This window comes from Triturus cristatus, chromosome 4_2 (assembly GCF_964204655.1).
Source record: "Triturus cristatus chromosome 4_2, aTriCri1.1, whole genome shotgun sequence".
Taxonomy (NCBI): domain Eukaryota; kingdom Metazoa; phylum Chordata; class Amphibia; order Caudata; family Salamandridae; genus Triturus; species Triturus cristatus.
Window position 1 is genome coordinate 430,641,173 of NC_140586.1, and position 18,407 is coordinate 430,659,579.

An 18,407-nucleotide genomic window follows, 5' to 3' on the forward strand; every position below is an offset into this window, starting at 1 on the left:
CTGGTAAGTGAAAACCCAAAAAAGGACACTGTGCACGAAAGAAGTCAGTACAGGCGTAAATACAGTTTGTGTATGCTTTGCCTCATTATTGTGCAAATAGGCAAAAATAGGACGCTGACAGCACCAGCAAGCCGGTAGAAAGTGTAACTGTGACCGGGTGCTTTTGTGGTCCAAATTGAGACCTAGAGGAGGAAGACCCTTTTAGTGATTGATATGCATTTAATCAGCCTTGCAATGATCAAAGTCTATGACAGCACTGCAGGCGTTTGAAATGTTAATCTACAGTCTCCCCACAGATCAACGCCTCTGAGGCACTATCCTGCTGGGATACCTTACAAAGTGCATCTTTATGGTAAACAAAGTGCAGTAACCCCTGTTCAAATCAGAAATAAAACAAAGTTGTATGCAAAGTAAAAGCACAACAGTTATATTTGACTAAATAATTGAGTGGTGGTGATTGTATGGGGAGGTTAAATTAATGGCAGGGAAGAGGATGTGTTTAATTTACAGGAGCTGTGTTTTCCCTCCTAAATATTAGGTTTTGATGCCCTTCATAAACTAGGAAAGATTATCAGGATGGCAGCGAAAACACTGTACTGTACCCTGATGCAGTGCACTATATTTTAGTTTGTATTCACTGAAGCAAAATTATTGATTAAAGTTTCCTGCTCTTTTCTAATATAAATAACGATAATTAATTACATGTATTTGCGATATTTTAAAAGTGTGTGCACATTTCTAAAGCTTATACAGACCAGCAGTCTCAAGATACAGTTGAAATGTAAAGTGCTAAATTTCTATCCCACCTTTCCTTCAAAGGAGGCCACTGCTGCTTTAGAAATAAATATAGGCTTGCTGATGTAAAAATGATACTTTGTGCTAATTGGTCCAATTTCCTACAAAGTAGCATTGGTGCTGAAACTAACAATATAGTTAAACAACAAGGGATGTAAAGGAAAAATGCAGGCTAGGAGTGATGTAAATTACTAGTCATCGTGGGAAACTATCAAGCCCCGGTAAGGTTTAAGGGAAGTTCTCATAAAGTACCAATTTGATTTTTACTGCTGTTTTTGCTGGCTTGTTTTTACAGTGAACGGAGAGGGCTCTGCAGAGTAATAACTTTAGCTTTACAGTAGTCATCATAGCTAACACTATGTGCCTGACTATGAATCAGGCAGAGCAGAATTCCTTTCTTGAAGTCAGCGTCACCGGATCAGTCCTGGCCTAGTGTTCAGCGCGCGGCATTGACGTAGAGCCCAATTTTACCAGAAGGTAAGTCCGGCTGGTAAAAATGCATGTGGCTTTGACCGCTCGAACAACCAAGCCTCGACCTCTCCTCCACCTCAATTCTTTTCTCTGTCAAAGAATGCTTTGGAAATGGGAATATTGTGTGGAATACTGCTCAGTAACTCTGTGTTTACGTAGATATTCCACTTTTGGAGCAGATTAACTCATAATATGTGTAAACATGTTCACGGATACCTGTCAGAAACGTAATTCAGGCCACTTGAAATCTTCAGAGCTGTTTACTCCTAACTTGTGTTCAGGGCGTATGTATTACACGTGGACTAGCCTGGTACTCAATTTTATAGGCTCAACAGGATAAGACATACCAATCGTTTTGAATTGTGCCCAAGTAGCTCAAAATCCACACTGACATAACAACTGAGGAGCCTTGTGTGTTAGGATTACAAATACAAACGCAACAGTTGGTAATTTGTCATCTGAAGTGAATAAAAGGCAATACATCTCCTTTTATAAATCTCACTCGGTATATAAACTGAGACTCGTGTTAAAAGTAGCTCAGAATTCCAAATCTGGGTGGAAATGACCAAATGTGAGGTAATACGGCACCCAGTGGCGTAACAAAACTTGAGGGGGGCCCCCCATGCAAAGTACACAGAGGGGGGGTCCCTGGCCCATCACCTACCACTTTTGCTGAAGAGGGCCCCTGGAGCTTGGGGCCCCATCGCAGCACGGGTACTGCGGGGGCCTATGCTACACTATTGAAGGCACCCGCGGTATTTCCCATTACCACATTTTATGAAGTAAAACCTGGTGGTATGTGGGATCACTGACAGAATATCGGTAACAAAAATATCATGTGGGCAGAGCATCATGCCAAAAAATCGAGAAGGCAAGTGCAAATAGGTAAGTATAGATTTACTATTCCTAACTCCACAGCTATGTACCTTGAAGATATATATTTCAAGGTAGATATATGTGGAGTTATATATAGTAAAACTCTCCTTACCTATAGAAACTTACCTTCATGATATTTTTGTCCTTGATTTTATAGTATTGAATTAAAGTCCTCAATATTCTTGACTCAACATCTTGTCCACACAATATTTTTTTTCCAATGTGTTTTGGAGGCAGATGATGGGAGGGAGGTTTGCCCCCCCCTCCACGGTATATTGGGGGAATGGTTCAGCCCTTTTCTAGGCGGGCTATTTTGGGCTGCATGTTTGGCCTATAATTTAAGGCTACTTGTGCCCCATGTATGCTGCCATTTTCCCCCTTTATCCACTCCATTTTTGGTGAGGTCCCCCAGTGGCTGTAGTTTCCCAAATTACTTCACCCCCTTCCCACCCTTGGGTTTTTTCCAGTTTTGTTTCTGTTTATGTCAATTTTTTCCATTTGTTCTCGGCTATCTTGGTTTGCTTTCTGGTGCGCAGCTTTATTTTTCTTGGTTTGTGTTGTCGCTTGAAAGAGGTGTGAGGCGGTGGGTAGGGAAGTTAATATGATCATAGAGCAAAGGTTATTGCTTTCACATCGATGAGTAGGACACTTTGGGGGTGTCAACCAAAAGTTACATTTTGATAAAACAAGAAAAAAAAAATTGTGTTGTGGAATGTAGATCCTTAGATCTTGTTAGAGGTTAGGTTAAGTGGTAGGAGAAGTAAAGGGCAACATATCAAATAGCAGGGTAGGATTTAGGAAGTTGTAGGATAGAGATTTTGAAGGCGGCGGGTACTTTAGCGGTGGGGGTTGAGTGATCTTAGGAATTATCTGTATAGTGAGGTTCAGTTTTGTAAAGGCAGTGGCCTAAGATTTATGTTGTAACTCGCACCTGTTTTCAATAAAGCGGTCTTTTCTGCCTCAAAATTCGACTCTGTGGTACGAGCTGCCCCTTTTCACCCAATGTTTTGTCCAAACACCGAAAACGTGGATAGTGTGTTAATTCTGCACACAGGATTTACTGAAACCCATGGTGTCCTCATGACCGGTTGATATCCTTCATTCAGGATGCTATATTGTTGAGGTGGTGTTTCTTCATAGTTTATGGTGAGGGCTTGAGTACTTTTTCACTGTAGGCTAACAAGAGTACTCACGTCTCTTCACTGCTGCGTACATGTCAATATGATGTTTTTTTACAAAGCAAGCCACAAACGTCATCTTTTACGACAGCTTAATAAAAGCTCAGTAAGGCAATAAAATTGCTTAAACAGGTGGACTATGTTTCCAAGAAGATAGTTTACTACATATATCATCTCCTAGAGCATGCCAGGATCTGCAGAGTTGAAATACATAGAGTCTGGAATGTTCTAAACGCTCTTTCTTTTATTCACAACTCGGACCCGTGTCTTGATGCACAAAAGCATATATATCATTGTGTGTCTCCAGCCATGAGGCCTGTCTTACGAGCCATAAACCAGCAGCAAAAGTCATTCGATGGGGTTTAGGCTCGAAGTGGAGGCAAGAGGGTTTTTTTCTTTCTTTTTACGCCCTTTTGAGAAAATCTGTGTGTGCAGGTTCAGTGCTGTGTGCTTACATTACAGAGGTTGCACATTCCTGGAAAAAGTCAGGAGGGAATGGCATGCTGCGTGTGACTATTGACAGGAACTGTGATTTATCTACTGCAGAGGTCATAGTTGAACTGATGATATGTGTGACCCTGGGCAAGTCACTCTATCGCCTCACGAAAATCAATTGAAACTCTCTGTGAAAACGTTTTGTCAGAGGGTCGCAAAAGATACCCCTAACACTCATTTGATGACAACAAAATTTAAATTGAACTGTAAAGTGCAAAGCCACGTGGAGTGTGATTTTAACTAATCTGCAGTGTTTTTAGGGGTAAAGTACATCATTAGAATGTGACCTCTTTCCCAGCCCCAGACAAACTACTCTATACATTCGCATGCAACTCACTGTCAACATAAAAGCTCTACTTACAGGCTCACCGGGCAGACCTCTTGGCCCAACTTCTCCGTCTTCTCCCTGTGAAGCAAAGCAAGAAGAAAGGAAAGCTGTTCTTGTAAAAACAAGCGTTTCTCAGAAGCAAGGCACATTTATACACTCAAACAGAAGCTAAAAGTCGAAAAGTAATTGTTAACATACCCTTCCTCCGTCCTCACCCGGTGCTCCAGGGGGACCAGATGGGCCTAGTTCTCCCTGCACAAAAAACAAAAGTGTGGTTTTAAAATCCGGCGGTGAGCTCGTTTCACAGATAGGTTAGCAGACCGTGAGCTCAACAGTCAGTGGGCTCCAGTGCAAGTCTGTGTTAGGAAAACAATAAAGCAGACCTGGTTTTTGTTCACGATGATTAAGAACAAACTTAAGTTTCGCTTGCCAACTACATTAGTTTTCAACTTCATTTTTTATTTCATCTGCAAATCAAAATGTTTATACGTTTGGCTGTGGGTTTCATAATTGGGCAGTCCAATTATTAGTATTTGTTTGTTGGCAAAGTTTCCAGTCTAGCACTAAGCCTCGATTACAAGTTGCTCTTTAATTCTAAAGAGGGCGGTAACTCTTGTTAATGGCCCCTCAAGAATTTTCTCTGCAGGAAGTAAAATAGCAGACCCAGTGTCTTTCACCTGGAGTCCCCGGCTGCAGATTCTAGGAGAATCTGAGGAAATACAGCTAATCAGTATTGGAATCACAGCTTCCCCTAACAAATATTCATTTCGAGGTCCCGCTTCTATTTTGCTAGCGACTCCGCCCCCTTTGGGTTACCAGTATTACCCGTACTCTCTGTATCAGTAACTGTGGGGGAGGGGAGATTTGGTTGGTTATGAGGGCCACCGGAATGAGGTCAGGCAGATGAACTTAAAAAGGGGAGGGTCATATGAAGGGAAATAGCATAGTCCCCTCATTTACAATTTCCCTTTGCACACGTAAACATGTGTGCAAAGTGGAGTTGCACATAAGGAAATTATGCCACTGCGGCAGAATATCTACGTCTGCAAATGTAGGGTTGGGGTGGGATGTGGTGAATATATGAGAAAGAGCACAGACAAGAATGTAAGGTTGTGGGGTTTCACACACCATATTTTCTGTAGTTTCCCGTCTTGGGAACAAACACAAAATTATGTCTGTCAAGGGCAGGGTAATACCCAAGGACATTTTAAGGATTTTGGGGAGCCCTTTTCGGAAGTTTTGAGTGTATGATAAAATTTCAGCTCTTTCATGCCCTCTTTGGCCAGCAGGTCACTGACCGTGCACAGCGGCACTAGACCAAATAATTCTAAATGTGTTTACATCCAATATTCAGGGGTGCAGACGTGTGTTTTCAATTTTGTACCACAGCAGCTGCTCACAAATATCACTGAAAATAATTTCTATGACACCCTCCGATTTCTCATATATGAAGTCCTGTTTTGATCTAAAAGAAACTTTTTTATGGAGGTTGCATGTAACATAAACACAGCATTTCGTCTAGTGAATGTCTTGCACAGTGAGCGACAGCATTTTATCTGATCGCATGCACATGGTCAATCGAAAAGGAGTGGGCATTACAGCCAAGGCTGGTGTGGCTGGGCTGCTGATACACTAATGCACTCAGCACACTGTTTGCAAATAGACAAATACACATTCTGGACCACCTTTTTACCTCTTTCAATGACATCACAACCAACAAACCAACACCCGTTGCTTAGAGCTTCAAAATAAATATCCCACACCACAGAAAACAAGCCACTACATGCCCAACCTGCAGCTGCTGGCAAAATGTAGCAAAGAAGGATTAAGCTTCCGCCCTTTCAAAGAGCGACCCCATGCATATAGACAGCATACTAGTAGGCCTTACAAACTTCTATGACTGGATCAGCACCTGCACAACAGCATGGCCCCTCGCAAACAAGGCCAAGCTGCAAGAACACGAACTCAGGCCATCTGGTACTCAAAAGAACTTAAGAATGACCAGACGGCACTGCAAGCAACTGGAATACAGACGGAGATTGAGCCAAGAAGCCACAGACAAGGACAACTTCAAATTCGTCCTGAGATGCTACCACTAGCAAATCTGGAACACCAAGCAGAAGGCCTCAGCAGACCACATCAACCCCAGATCCAATAGCAGCAAATAAATCTTCTATTATCAAGGTCTAAACCACACCCACAGCCACTGCCGAAAACATCATCCCATTGCAAGAATTGGGCAGCAAACTTTCTTTACTTTTTCAGTAACAAAATTGCAGTCATATAATGACAACTCCAAATCTCAGCCTGACCCCAGCAACCTTGCAGCCAATCTGACAATCTTGGATGAAGAGCGCACCATGACCACTTGGAACGCAATCATGCTTCAACAAAGGTTTCACTCAAATCAGCAAAGGCCTCATCTGCAACTCCTCCATCAACATAGTCACATTGGCGGAAGTCTGGAACTATGCTGCTGCCAATCCCATGCTGAAGAAGCCCTTAGCAAAACTGTCCGAGTCCACAAACCACCAAACTGTGTCCCTCCTGCCCTACCCAGCAAAGGTGCTTGAAAGCTATCAACAGATGCCTTATCGAACACCTCATCAACCACTAGCTCCTCGACCCTAGGAGAGTATTCAGTCCCAACCACAGCACAGAGACAGCTCTTGCTGCAGCAACAGATGGCATCTGGATGATCCTTAACAGAGGGGAATCCGCAGCCCTCATTCTACTGGAGCTCCTAGTGGTACTTGACACAGTCTCCTACCACACCATGATCAGATGACTGCACCGGGCAAGCACGCAGGGACCTGCGCTTCCATGGATCGGCATATTCCCAAACGAAAGAACTCAGTCAACCTGCCAACGTTCAACTCCGAAGCATGGTAACTAATCTGCGAAGTACTTCAAGGCTCCTCACTAAGCTCCACCCTTTTCAACATCTAAAAGGCCCGTCTGACTGCGATTATCCTTGCCAGCAACATCAACATCCTCTCCTATGCCACTGACACAGAATTTATAATCTCCCTTTCAGACAATTCCCCCAACAGAAGGAACAAATTTACCACCTCCATGACAGAAGTCGCATCCTGGATGAAGTCCAACTGTCTCAAGTTGAACACCGACAACATAGAAGTGGTGATATTCAGAAATAATGCTTCAATGTGGGACTCCACTTGGTGCCCTACAGATCTCGGACCCAAGCCTTCCGGCCGCAAGCCCACATGCAAGAAACCTCGAGATCATCATTGATAACAAGCTGGACATGTCCATTCAAGACAGCACAGTCACTGCGTCATGCCTCCACATTCTGAGAACGCTGAGATAGATCTACAAGTGTCTCCCAAACAACACCAGGAAGACTGTCACCCAGGCTCTCGTAACCAGCAGGCTGGACTATGAGAACTCTCTCTATGCAGGGATCCCCAGTCATCTCACGAAGAGACCATTGAAAATGCAGCAGCCAGATTTGCGCTCAACCCCCCATGCTGGTTTAAAATAACACCACACATAAGGGAGCTCCACTGGCTCCCAATGCACAAGCGCACACAACTCAAACTCCTCACCCCCACATAAAGGACTACACGATACCTGGCCAGCCTACCGGAATAATAACATTCACTTTCACCAACCTTCCAGATACCTCCACTCAGCCAGCCTCGTACTAGCACACACCCCCATATTCATAAGAACAGATCCGGAGGTTGAACCTTCTCTTACATTATGACTAATGCAGGGAACAACCTTGTACAACACATTAGAGCCACCGCCTCTCTTCTTAAATTCCGCAAGAAGTTGAAAACCTGAGTCTTCAGATAAGTCCTCCCCTCCTGGGGCTAATATCTCACACCTGCACATTGCTAGGATACCTTTCAGGGATATGGTGTGTGCTATACAAAATACATATAACATAACGTAACTTAGTGAGGGATTTGACGTGGTCAAATGTATCCCCAGTATGGTTTACAACTACAAAGAAATGGAGGGCTGTACAACACTGAGGTAACATTGACAAGAGAAGGAGGATGGTGAGAGGGTCAGATAGAGATATCAGCTGGGACCTGCATGGACGACTGAAAAAGGGCCTGGAAGCAGAAAGAGGCATCAAAGGGCAGGGTTTAAGAGTGGCAGGGTGAGGATGAGGAGGTATGCCACAGAGACTATTGTGGCAGAGAGGACAAGGTGCTGCTTGAAAAGATGAGTCCTCCACCATCTGCCTTGAGGTTCTCCTCCTCAACATTTGTTTAAATCTACAGCAAGCTCTGTCTTCAGGCAGACAGCCCATACCATACTCAAACCAAGAAACCCAGGTGTTTGCTTTGGTTGCTTGCCTAAAAATGTGCGCCTGCAAGAGCCAGCCAGCCATACAGACTCTCAAATGTTTGAACAGTTTGGTGTTCTCCATGCGAAGTGACAATGTATTTTAATAAAACACGCAATAACAAAAACCTAGTGTGAACCATCTCCTTGTTTTATACCACCTGCCTTATGCTCATACTTGGGTTTGCATCAAATCAGTCTTTACTGCGGCCCAAGCACCATACATAATGACCTACACATTAACATCCGTCTATTTACTTTTATAATGGCAGTGCATTCCAAGAGTTTATGGACACATGTATATTTATGAGCCATAACAACACAGGCCTGCTTTGATAAGGCAAGCAGTCTGCTGCATCGCGGTTTGCTGGCAGGAAGCCTGGCGATGAAACCTTACTGCGCACTGTCTGCCTGCGAAGTGAGAGAAAGTGCGAGCTGTCTCCCTCTCTTGGTCGCACTCAGACGTTCTCCATTTCATCGTGTGGTTTTCAGGAAATGAATAATGGGCTGATTCACAGACATTTTTCCTAATCATAAATCAGGCCTACAACTGGAAAAAGCAACCGTGCACGCATGCGCACTTCATGAATGAATGTCAGAGGTATTATGGCTGCGCATGCTTGCCAGACATCTCGTAGTTGGTCTAAATCATCTGTACAACACATGCAGGTGAAATCCAGACAGGTGTAAAAAAAAGTGGTATTTTTATATCCTCATTAATCAGCTCAGCTGTGTCTACCAGCAAACCCAATTTCATTATTGTTGTCTGCAAATGATCTTGGTGAGGGGTGTAGCAGATAAACAGATGTTTTAATCTGTGTTTTTTGAGACATGTAACCTGTGCACTAGCGATTTTAAATCTTATGAGGCTGTATCACAGACATTTTAAATGTTGCCAACAACAGCAACCCCCCATTTTCAGAAATATTCCTAAATGTAGAATAAAGGGAACATATATTCCGCTTTTTGCTACGTATGTGCTAAAAATGGATCCAGATTTATAACCCCATTAATTATATTTCAAAGATCAATACAAGGACATATATTTTCTCCAATTCTGATTTTGTAAACACAGCTAAAAAGTGTGAGATCAGTGAGTGCCATTTTACCCCACTGCAAATACTGTTTGCTCCATTCCATATTACACAGGCAGCAAAACAGTGTGAAAAGATGTGCTTTTTGCAGGCAGCAGTATGAACGTTCTGCAAGATCTCTGCTTTTCGATAATCTACCGTCTGAATACTCTTGGCATTATGGATAAGGTGTTAGCATTGGGTTCCTCTTTTCTATCCGATAGGATACAATACAATCAGTTACCTTGGGCAACTACGTATCCCTGTCCTTCACTCTACCATGTGGGGTCCCTCAGGGATCATCTATGAGCCCTACACTTTTTAATGTATACGTATCTGAATTGGCTGCACTAATTAGATCCTTCGGGTTGGCATTAACATACACGCAGACAAAACTCAAATTGTCCTGTCCCTCTGTAAAAATATCATGCTGCCAGTAAAAAGATTTAGGGATTGCATGCTGGCAGTCGACTCATGGATGAGCGTGCACTGCCTCAAGCTTAACTTAACTCAGGAAAAACAGAGATAATCCTGTTCGGCAACTACTCCCCCAGCTGGTCTCAGATTTAGTAGCCGGACGAACTGGGAGCGGTACCTATCCCAGTCCCTAAAGCTAAAAATCTGGGAGTGATGATAGATAAAAGAATGAACTTCAAAGCTCAAGTCAACGCAGTTTCTTTGTCCAGTTTTTTTCTACTCAAGGCGATTAAGAAAATCTTACCTTTGATCCCAGCAGAGAGCAGGAAAACGGTAGTTACATCCTTAGTCCTTTACAAACTGGATTATTGCAATGGGCTCTATCTCAGTATACCCGAGAAGGGGTTACATAAGCTTCAGATGATCCAGAATGCGGCTGCAAGGCTCCTCCTGGGGATCCCCAAATTTCAATCAGTGGGAAAGCACCTTCGGAGATTGCATTGGCTTTCAGTCAAGAGTCGCATTAAGTTCAAGGCCTTATGTATCCCATAAAAGGTGCTGCACGGTACCGGTCCTCAGTTTTTGATGCGGGCACTGCATTGGTACTCTCCAAACAGATGCCTCCGGTCAGAAGGGGTGAAACTGATACTCTCTCAGAGATGTTGTAAGTCTAACTGGGGTGTCAGAAGCTTCACAGTGGGTGCTACGAAGCTCTGGAATTCCCTCCCCATTTTCATTAGCGTCTCCTTTCTTTGACATCATTCAGGAAAGCCCTTAAGACCGGGTTATTCAATGAATAGTGCTCCAGCTCGCTTGAAGGCTGTTAGGGCCAAGACACCGCTTGGTATTCGTGTGCTGTATAAACTTTAATAAGATGACCTAACATAACAATAATTCCAACAATTTACTGAACAAGGATTTGCAATGGTATTTATTATAGATAAAATGACACGTAAGCGCCAATGGTTGTGCCTGCATTTTGCATTTGAAATATGCTGAACTAGCACATTCTAATTTGTTACCATAGAGCAGAGTTATTGGGCAGACAGCCTTCTTTTAAAAGCATAGTTCGCAAGCACTAATACAAGTCTAGTGTCCTTCACAACGTAATGCGCCAAGCAAAAAATAGACATCTATCATCAAATTATATTTTACATATTGACTGAAGTATTAATTTCCTATTCATTCCTCTTTAATTAAGTCATAAGCAGCACAGAGCAGTCAACATAAATTACACTGATAATAATATTGCAATAAGACATCTAAAATAAACATATGTAGATATCATTTTGAAACTTACCCTATGACCTTTCTCGCCAGGTAGGCCAGGAAGGCCATCGAAACCCCTGTCACCCTGTAAAGCAAGAAAGACACATGTAAAGGCAATTTCCTGAGAAATTGAAAAAATATTGGAGATTTCTCTCGTTATCAACATTACAGCAAGTGTTGTCATTAACAGCATATTGCTGAAGAAATTAACATAAAGTGTATGCTGGAAGGTAAATTATGCATTTCACATGATGACCCGTAGGTAAGGTCATGTTTCTTAAAACAATTCTCAAATATAGTATCCTCTATGGCCACGAATCTGAGGGAGAAGAATGACATTTACTACATGACATTTTGCTCCACCTAAATCATTGTGGGTAGGTTTTTCCACACCTGTTTTTTCCAGGTGTGGGAACACCATGAAGAATCTCTTGGGAGTTTCAATACAGCAACAGCCAAGCTTCATTCCCTGTTTTTGGCAGGGGGGTCATAAAATGCTCCCTCGTGGCAGTAAATAAACCTTCCTATTCCCTCTTTTCTCCTCTCACACACTCCTGCATACTCCAGTCCACCCACAGGACACTGCATGCATTCCTCCAGTCAACTCACATGACCCTGCATGCATTCCTCCAGTCCACCCACAGGACCCTGAATGCATTCCTCCAGTCCACCCACAGGACACTGCCTGCATTCCTCCAGTCCACCCACAGGACTCTGGATGCATTCCTCCAGTCCACCCACAGGACCCTGCATGCATTCCTCCAGCTCACCCACAGGACCCTGCATGCATTCCTCCAGTACACCCACAGGACCCTGCATGCATTCCTCCAGCTCACCCACAGGACCCTGCATGCATTCCTCCAGTCCACCCACAGGACCCTGCATGCATTCCTCCAGTCAACCCACAGGACCCTGCATGCAGTCCTCCAGCTCACCTACAGGACCCTGCATGCATTTCTCCAGTCCACCCAGAGGACACTGCATGCATTCCTCCAGTCCACCCACAGGACCCTTCATGCATTCCTCCAGCTCACCCACAGGACCACGCATGCATTACTCCAGTCAACCCACAGGGCCCTGCATGCATTCCTCCAGTCCACCCACAGGACACTGCCTGCATTCCTCCAGTCCACCCACAGGACCCTGCATGCATTTCTCCGGTCCATCCACAGGACCCTGCATGCATTCCTCCAGTCCACCCACAGGACCCTGCGTGCATTCCTCCAGTCCACCCACAGGACCCTGCATGCATTCCTCCAGTCCACCCACAGGACACTACCTGCATTCCTCCAGTCCACCCACAGGACCCTGCATGCATTTCTCCGGTCCATCCACAGGACCCTGCATGCATTCCTTTAGTCCACCCACAGGACCCTGCATGCATTCCTCCAGTCCACCCACAGGACCATGCATGCATTTTTCCAGCTCACCCACAGGACCTTGCATGCATTCCTCCAGTCCACCCACAGGACACTGCCTGCATTCCTCCAGCTCACCCACAGGACCCTGCATGCATTCCTCCAGCTCACCCACAGGACCATGCATGCATTCCTCCAGTCCACCCACAGGACCCTGCATGCATTCCTCCAGCTCACCCACAGGACACTGCCTGCATTCCTCCAGTCCACCCACAGGACCATGCATGCATTCCTCTAGCTCACCCATAGGACACTGCCTGCATTCCCCCAGTCCACCCACAGGGCCCTGCATGCATTCCTCCAGCTCACCCACAGGACCCCGAATACATTCCTCCAGCTCACCCAGAGGACCCTGCATGCATTTCTCCAGCTCACCCACAGGACCTTGCATGCATATACTGCATTACAGGTGGAAGATGCATGCACCAAAACCTCATAGAGTAGGGAATTTTGGGTGGTTTTACAAGCAGAAAATTCGTTTTGGCAAATAGGATATTCCATCACAAAGGTGATAGTTGTCCCAGCCACCATATTACAAATGTATTATTGTCTACGGTGCTTGTAATATGGAGTCTGAATTATGTCTGCCAAGTTTTGACGGAGTATACCGTTATGAATAAAGCCCTAACTCAGACAAGTCAAAAACAAAATCCCATTACCAAGCATTCAAAGATTTCCGTCACAACCAGGAATATCCCTGCAGTTCTTAGTACTGTATATCTATGGAGCAAGTACATCAGGAGGAGCCACAAGTCATTTGGAGCAACAGTCCACCACATGCGCCAATCTATCTGGAGTTGTAATTGGTCAATTTGTGGGTTTCTATGGAGACTCTCTGGTGAATGTCCAGCTGGAGTAATGAGTGTAACGCATTAGGCGAAATGAGTCAACAGCAGGGCTCCACTAGGAGTGCTTAACAATCAATGCTTTAAATCTCCCCTCCATGGGGAGACAAAAAGCAAGTCCCATTGGAGCAAGTCCAATGGGAGCAACCACCACCCCCATACTTGCCGTCGCTTTCATAGTATGGCATCTTGTCACTCAGTTCTCAGAAACCATGAACATCAGAGATTAGGCCCTTCAGAACCCCTCAGTGAAGTGAAACCACTAACAATTGCTAACTAGGACAATGCAATAGCAGAACATCTATGAAAATATATCATCACAGTTACTGCAAAGCTCTTAAGAAGTGTCATTCCACTACTCAGACAATTTCTGAAAAAGTTCAACTGTTGTATCCAATTAGTTCATGTTTTATTTTCTTGTCCACAACAGTGTTCTTTTTAAGATATTTTGCCTTTCTCACCTGAAATATGCTGCAGCTAATGCATTCCTGCGACTCAAAAATTCAAAAGCAAACACCTTATCCAACCCCAGCTACTGAAACTGAGTAGGACTCTGCAATGAAAGAAGCATGGGCCGGATGTACCTAGGATGCATTCCGTCAAATTGATCGCAATTGGTGCAAAACATTTTACCGAATGCATTGGTATTTTACAAACAGTGCCATGTATAAATAGATCGGTTCACAAAATACTGAATAGTAGTGGGTCACAAGTCAGCATATCTCATTATAATAATGTATTGCCATCACAGAGATGGTGGCCTGTTCGGGTCAGCACACCACCATGTCTGTTTAACAAAAGCAATTATTTTTTTAATGCTCCTTGTTTTCGTTATAGTGAAATGGAAAGCATTTTTTTAATGAAAAGCTTCACAAACGTGATTTAGGAGTACACAGTATTCACAAAGGGGAAGATGTACCTTCAGAACCACTTCTCGTTTAGGAATCGCTTACCACGTCCTTTGAGGTAGTGGAAAAATATAAATGTTTTGCAACCAGATTTCAGGTCTAAAACATGAATACATACCATAAGAAATTGGTATTTGGCAGGGACACAAAAAATACGCCCTTTTGAATCCCAATTCGATATGATTTTGTTTTTCCAAATCCATTTAAAGATTCAGAAAAGATTTTTGGAATTGGTAATACATTTTAAAAAGGTTTTTATGGTTCACAAACCCTTCTGATTTACAGAATCTGAGGGTTTGTGAATCATAAAACCCTTTGATCATCTGGATGCAAGCAATCTACTTTCTGTAGAGTTACTCTAGCATACTCAATCTAGAGTTGAGCCCTGTAAACCATCTAGTTTATTTAGAGTTGAGCCCTAGTACAGTTTCAAGTTGGCTTCTTGTTCGCCCCACTCCTATAGATAATCAAACACAAATTAAAATTTCCCCAACGGTTGAAGAAAAACAAGAATCATTACTAGATAGGGATTGGGTTTATTTAAAACAACATCTGGTTATTGTTTTCTATTAGTCAGACAGAAAATCCTTTTGAATAAACGATGTCCACACTCCAGCTCCCACATCCCAACTAAGGACATCTTTTCATTTTCGTCTCAGTGGAGATTAAAAAAGATTCTGAGGTGCTTCTGGTCTATGTATTTTCATGTTCAGTTATTATGAAGCATGGCCCGCCAGAACCTCACGCCTTTTTGTGCGTCTGTTGAGGGTGCCTCAGGCTGGAGACACCCCTGCTGTGAGAAGCATTACTCCACACAAAGGCTATATCTTGAAAGCAGCCAGTAAAGGACAGTTGAAAGAAGTGCCGCCCTACACCAGCTCCGAAACTACTGACAATAGATACACATCTCCAGTCTCCTTTTGTTGTATGAAAGCGGGACTCCTCTGCCTCACTCGTTGATCCTCTAAGTCCACATCCTCTAAGTACAAGGAAGAGAGAGCTCTGCAGAGAACTCAGAGGGTTGCAGTTCAACCAGAGCTGTTGTCTATCTGAAAGTCAACTTCCCGGGGTTGAGTAGAGATCATCTGAGACTGACCCATTACTGGAAGAGGTGCACATCTCTTTCAGCCTGTCTGCTGAGAGAGGTAAGTAGAATGCCAACCCTGTAGGACAAGAAACTGTCCAGAAGGAGTGAGGTGCAGTGGGTTCGCATTGATGGTGTGATTTCTTGAAGAGTCATATATATTCTCCAGTGCACGAGGGCCTACAGTTTCTCCAGGAGTGTTTCCTGGTGATGGCTCATCCTTAGATCATCAAAGCCATGTCTGGGCTGCGATCAGAGCCAGAATCGGCCAGTGCATGGCCATATTGTCCAAAATAAGAACTGCCTTTGCATATTTCTGTTATCCAGTAAAAGATAGGTTTGTGTTTGACCAGAAGGAGATCGGTCAGTACTTGGCTGCAACACAGGAAGGAGATTTGCCTTTGCATGGATGCACTGATCCTGGAGAACTTGCCTGTAGAGAGCCTACCACTCCTGTGCCAGGATCAACCCTTTTGTCATGCAGTGACGTGTAGCAGCATGACCACTAAAGCAACGCCTGCCAGGAAGGCGAGTGGCAGAAACCAGTGAGAAGACCCCCAGACAGATCTGCCAGTGAGCGCACCTCTTTCCAGAAGTGGGCAGGAAATGCATGGGGGTCAATGCTGGATGGCTGCCTGAATGAACTATATGGGAACTAATGTTATTGAGCTGTATGAGACTGAGCACAAATACCTTAAGGGGTGCATCTATATCTGAGCTTTAATCACGCTATTGGCCTAATCCCAAGGGATAATTGCCAAGACCACAGAGGAGAGAACCAGAGAGAGATAGCAAACAGAGGTGCAGGCCTGCCAACCAGTACCCAGGACACTACATTGTGCTTAGGTGTAGTTTTCTATTACAGTGTGAACTAAAGTACTTTTCTTTCTTGAAAGATCAGCATGGGCTTGGCCATTCAGCTATTGAGGTGTTGAGTGATTGCTGCATACTGAGCTTGAGCACCACCAGACTCCCTCCGTGAGAAGCCTGCGACTGTTCATCATCACTACCACTGAGAGTCAAATGCCTGAGGGGTTGTACTTGGCTGACTGTGCAGAGCAATGGTAGGACAGACCCTGGGACTTCAGAAGCAAATGACCTCAGCCCCCTCGGTTTAGGCCCAGTAGCCCCTGCTTGCCCTGTGTCCCCTGAACAGCCTTTGACAGTCACTTTTTGTACGTTTGTCAACCTGCACATATGACTGTGGGTATTTAGCATGATTTTTCTTTTATCGTGTGTATCTTGTATGATCTGCCTTTGAAAGATCGAATAAAGACAATTGAATTGAATTGACTGTGGGTATATACTTTGGTGATAAGTTGGCTTGTAAAGCCTTTCAGTGCACTTTGCAATTCAAGGCTGGTGCATAACAGGTATAGTGGATAACACTGGCCAAAAACAAACGTTTTGGGATGTATTTACACAGGACTAGTATTTTTACTGAGAAAAAAATAGCTGTCAGATATACATCTGAAGGAAATGGTTGAAACAGACACACAAAAGTAGTACAATGCAATCTGATGAAATCTGTTGTGATTAGAATTACTTATATGTTATATACCTATTTCTGTACTTATCTATTTTAGTATGCTATATACACAAGGTGAATATTTATCTTTAATGCCTCATATTTTGTTTCACTTGGTTTGGCCTTGGTTTCCCTTACCTATTCCTTGCCTTGGAACATTCCTTTATCATAATGTTTATTCTTTGAGACAGTTGTCAGTTGATGTGGCACGAGGTTGTGACTAGAATCATTGAACTCCGCTTTGAAACTACTTTCACTATCTTGGAGTAATAACAAAATCAGTTTTAGTGGTACTACTTTCCATAGCTCCTATATCAGTGAGAGAATGTTTAGAAGCCAAGCCCATTGTACATCCTCCAATATCATAGCATGAAACTGCGAAAAGATGTAATGGTGTTTCACGATATTTACATCCTCATTAACTGAACAATACAGTATAGATTGGATGAGGAAGTCTCACCCACACATTTGTGGTGTGCTTCAGCATAGGCAACCTCATCCCACCCTGATAAGATGATAATATTTTGGTGGACTGAACCTCAGTAAGAGAGAGTTCTTGATAGGAAATACTGCATAGTATTGGTAGCCACATTAATATATATACATACCTCAAGGTTAACCCAAAGAGACTTTCCTTTATGGGTGGGTACCAGAGGTATGATTGAAAAGAAAGATGAGAAGCAGATGAATATGGGTATAATGAGCCAAACATCCTTAGTAGTGCCAACATGTTTCAGCTCATCATGTGCCAAGAGATGAGTCAAGGGCCTTCACAAGGATTTTTACCATTAGCTCTACCTAGAGCACTCTTATATGAATAAAAGAATTTCCTACATTTGAAATTGCACTGTGATACCCTAACTACAGGGTTCAACAGGTTTTCTGTCAACCTGGACTGGGCAAAAGTTTTATTCTGTGTAGTTACTAGCACTCTGGTGATCTCGTTTAAGGTCTGTTCAATTAAAGGTCTACTGGACTTGCAGGGGCCAATAAGGACAGGAAATGTTTCTTGCTCTACTTGATCCATTTCAAGTTACCCTTATCTGCCTATCTGTTGGCATCACGCCAGCCACAAACCTCATCCTATTGACGTTCTCCTCCTTTTCAAATAGAATCTCAAACATACATTTATGAAAAAATTAATTAATCATAGTGCCTAAAGTCTTTGAATGAGGTTGCCATCGTGGCCTTTGCCAAGTTAACCACAAAAAGATATGGCACAGAAGCACATTAGCTTTACAAGCAGACCAGTCATCCCCAGCTTTTAAGGAGGTTGGCATGGCACTTTTAACACATCTCCTGGTTAAAAGTGTTTAAAAAACAATACTAAGCTTTCTGATACTCTTTAAAGTACTTTTTAATTTCAAATATGAAAGCGACGCATCCCAAAGTCTGCCAA

At 43.5% G+C, this 18,407-nt stretch overlaps 1 protein-coding gene across 6 annotated transcripts in view; it reads right to left on the bottom strand.

Annotated features, from left to right (window-relative positions):
- Window positions 1-18,407, bottom strand: part of COL11A1 (collagen type XI alpha 1 chain) — a 407,114-nt gene that overhangs the window by 202,799 nt on the left and 185,908 nt on the right. For all 6 annotated transcript variants that reach the window (XM_085601921.1, XM_085601919.1, XM_085601916.1 and 3 more), the window contains 3 exons: window positions 11,257-11,310; window positions 4,342-4,395; window positions 4,177-4,221 (listed from right to left, as the gene is read on the bottom strand). In XM_085601921.1, the coding sequence (XP_085458047.1) occupies window positions 4,177-4,221; window positions 4,342-4,395; window positions 11,257-11,310 (153 nt within the window). The remainder of the gene's footprint in view (window positions 1-4,176; window positions 4,222-4,341; window positions 4,396-11,256; window positions 11,311-18,407) is intronic.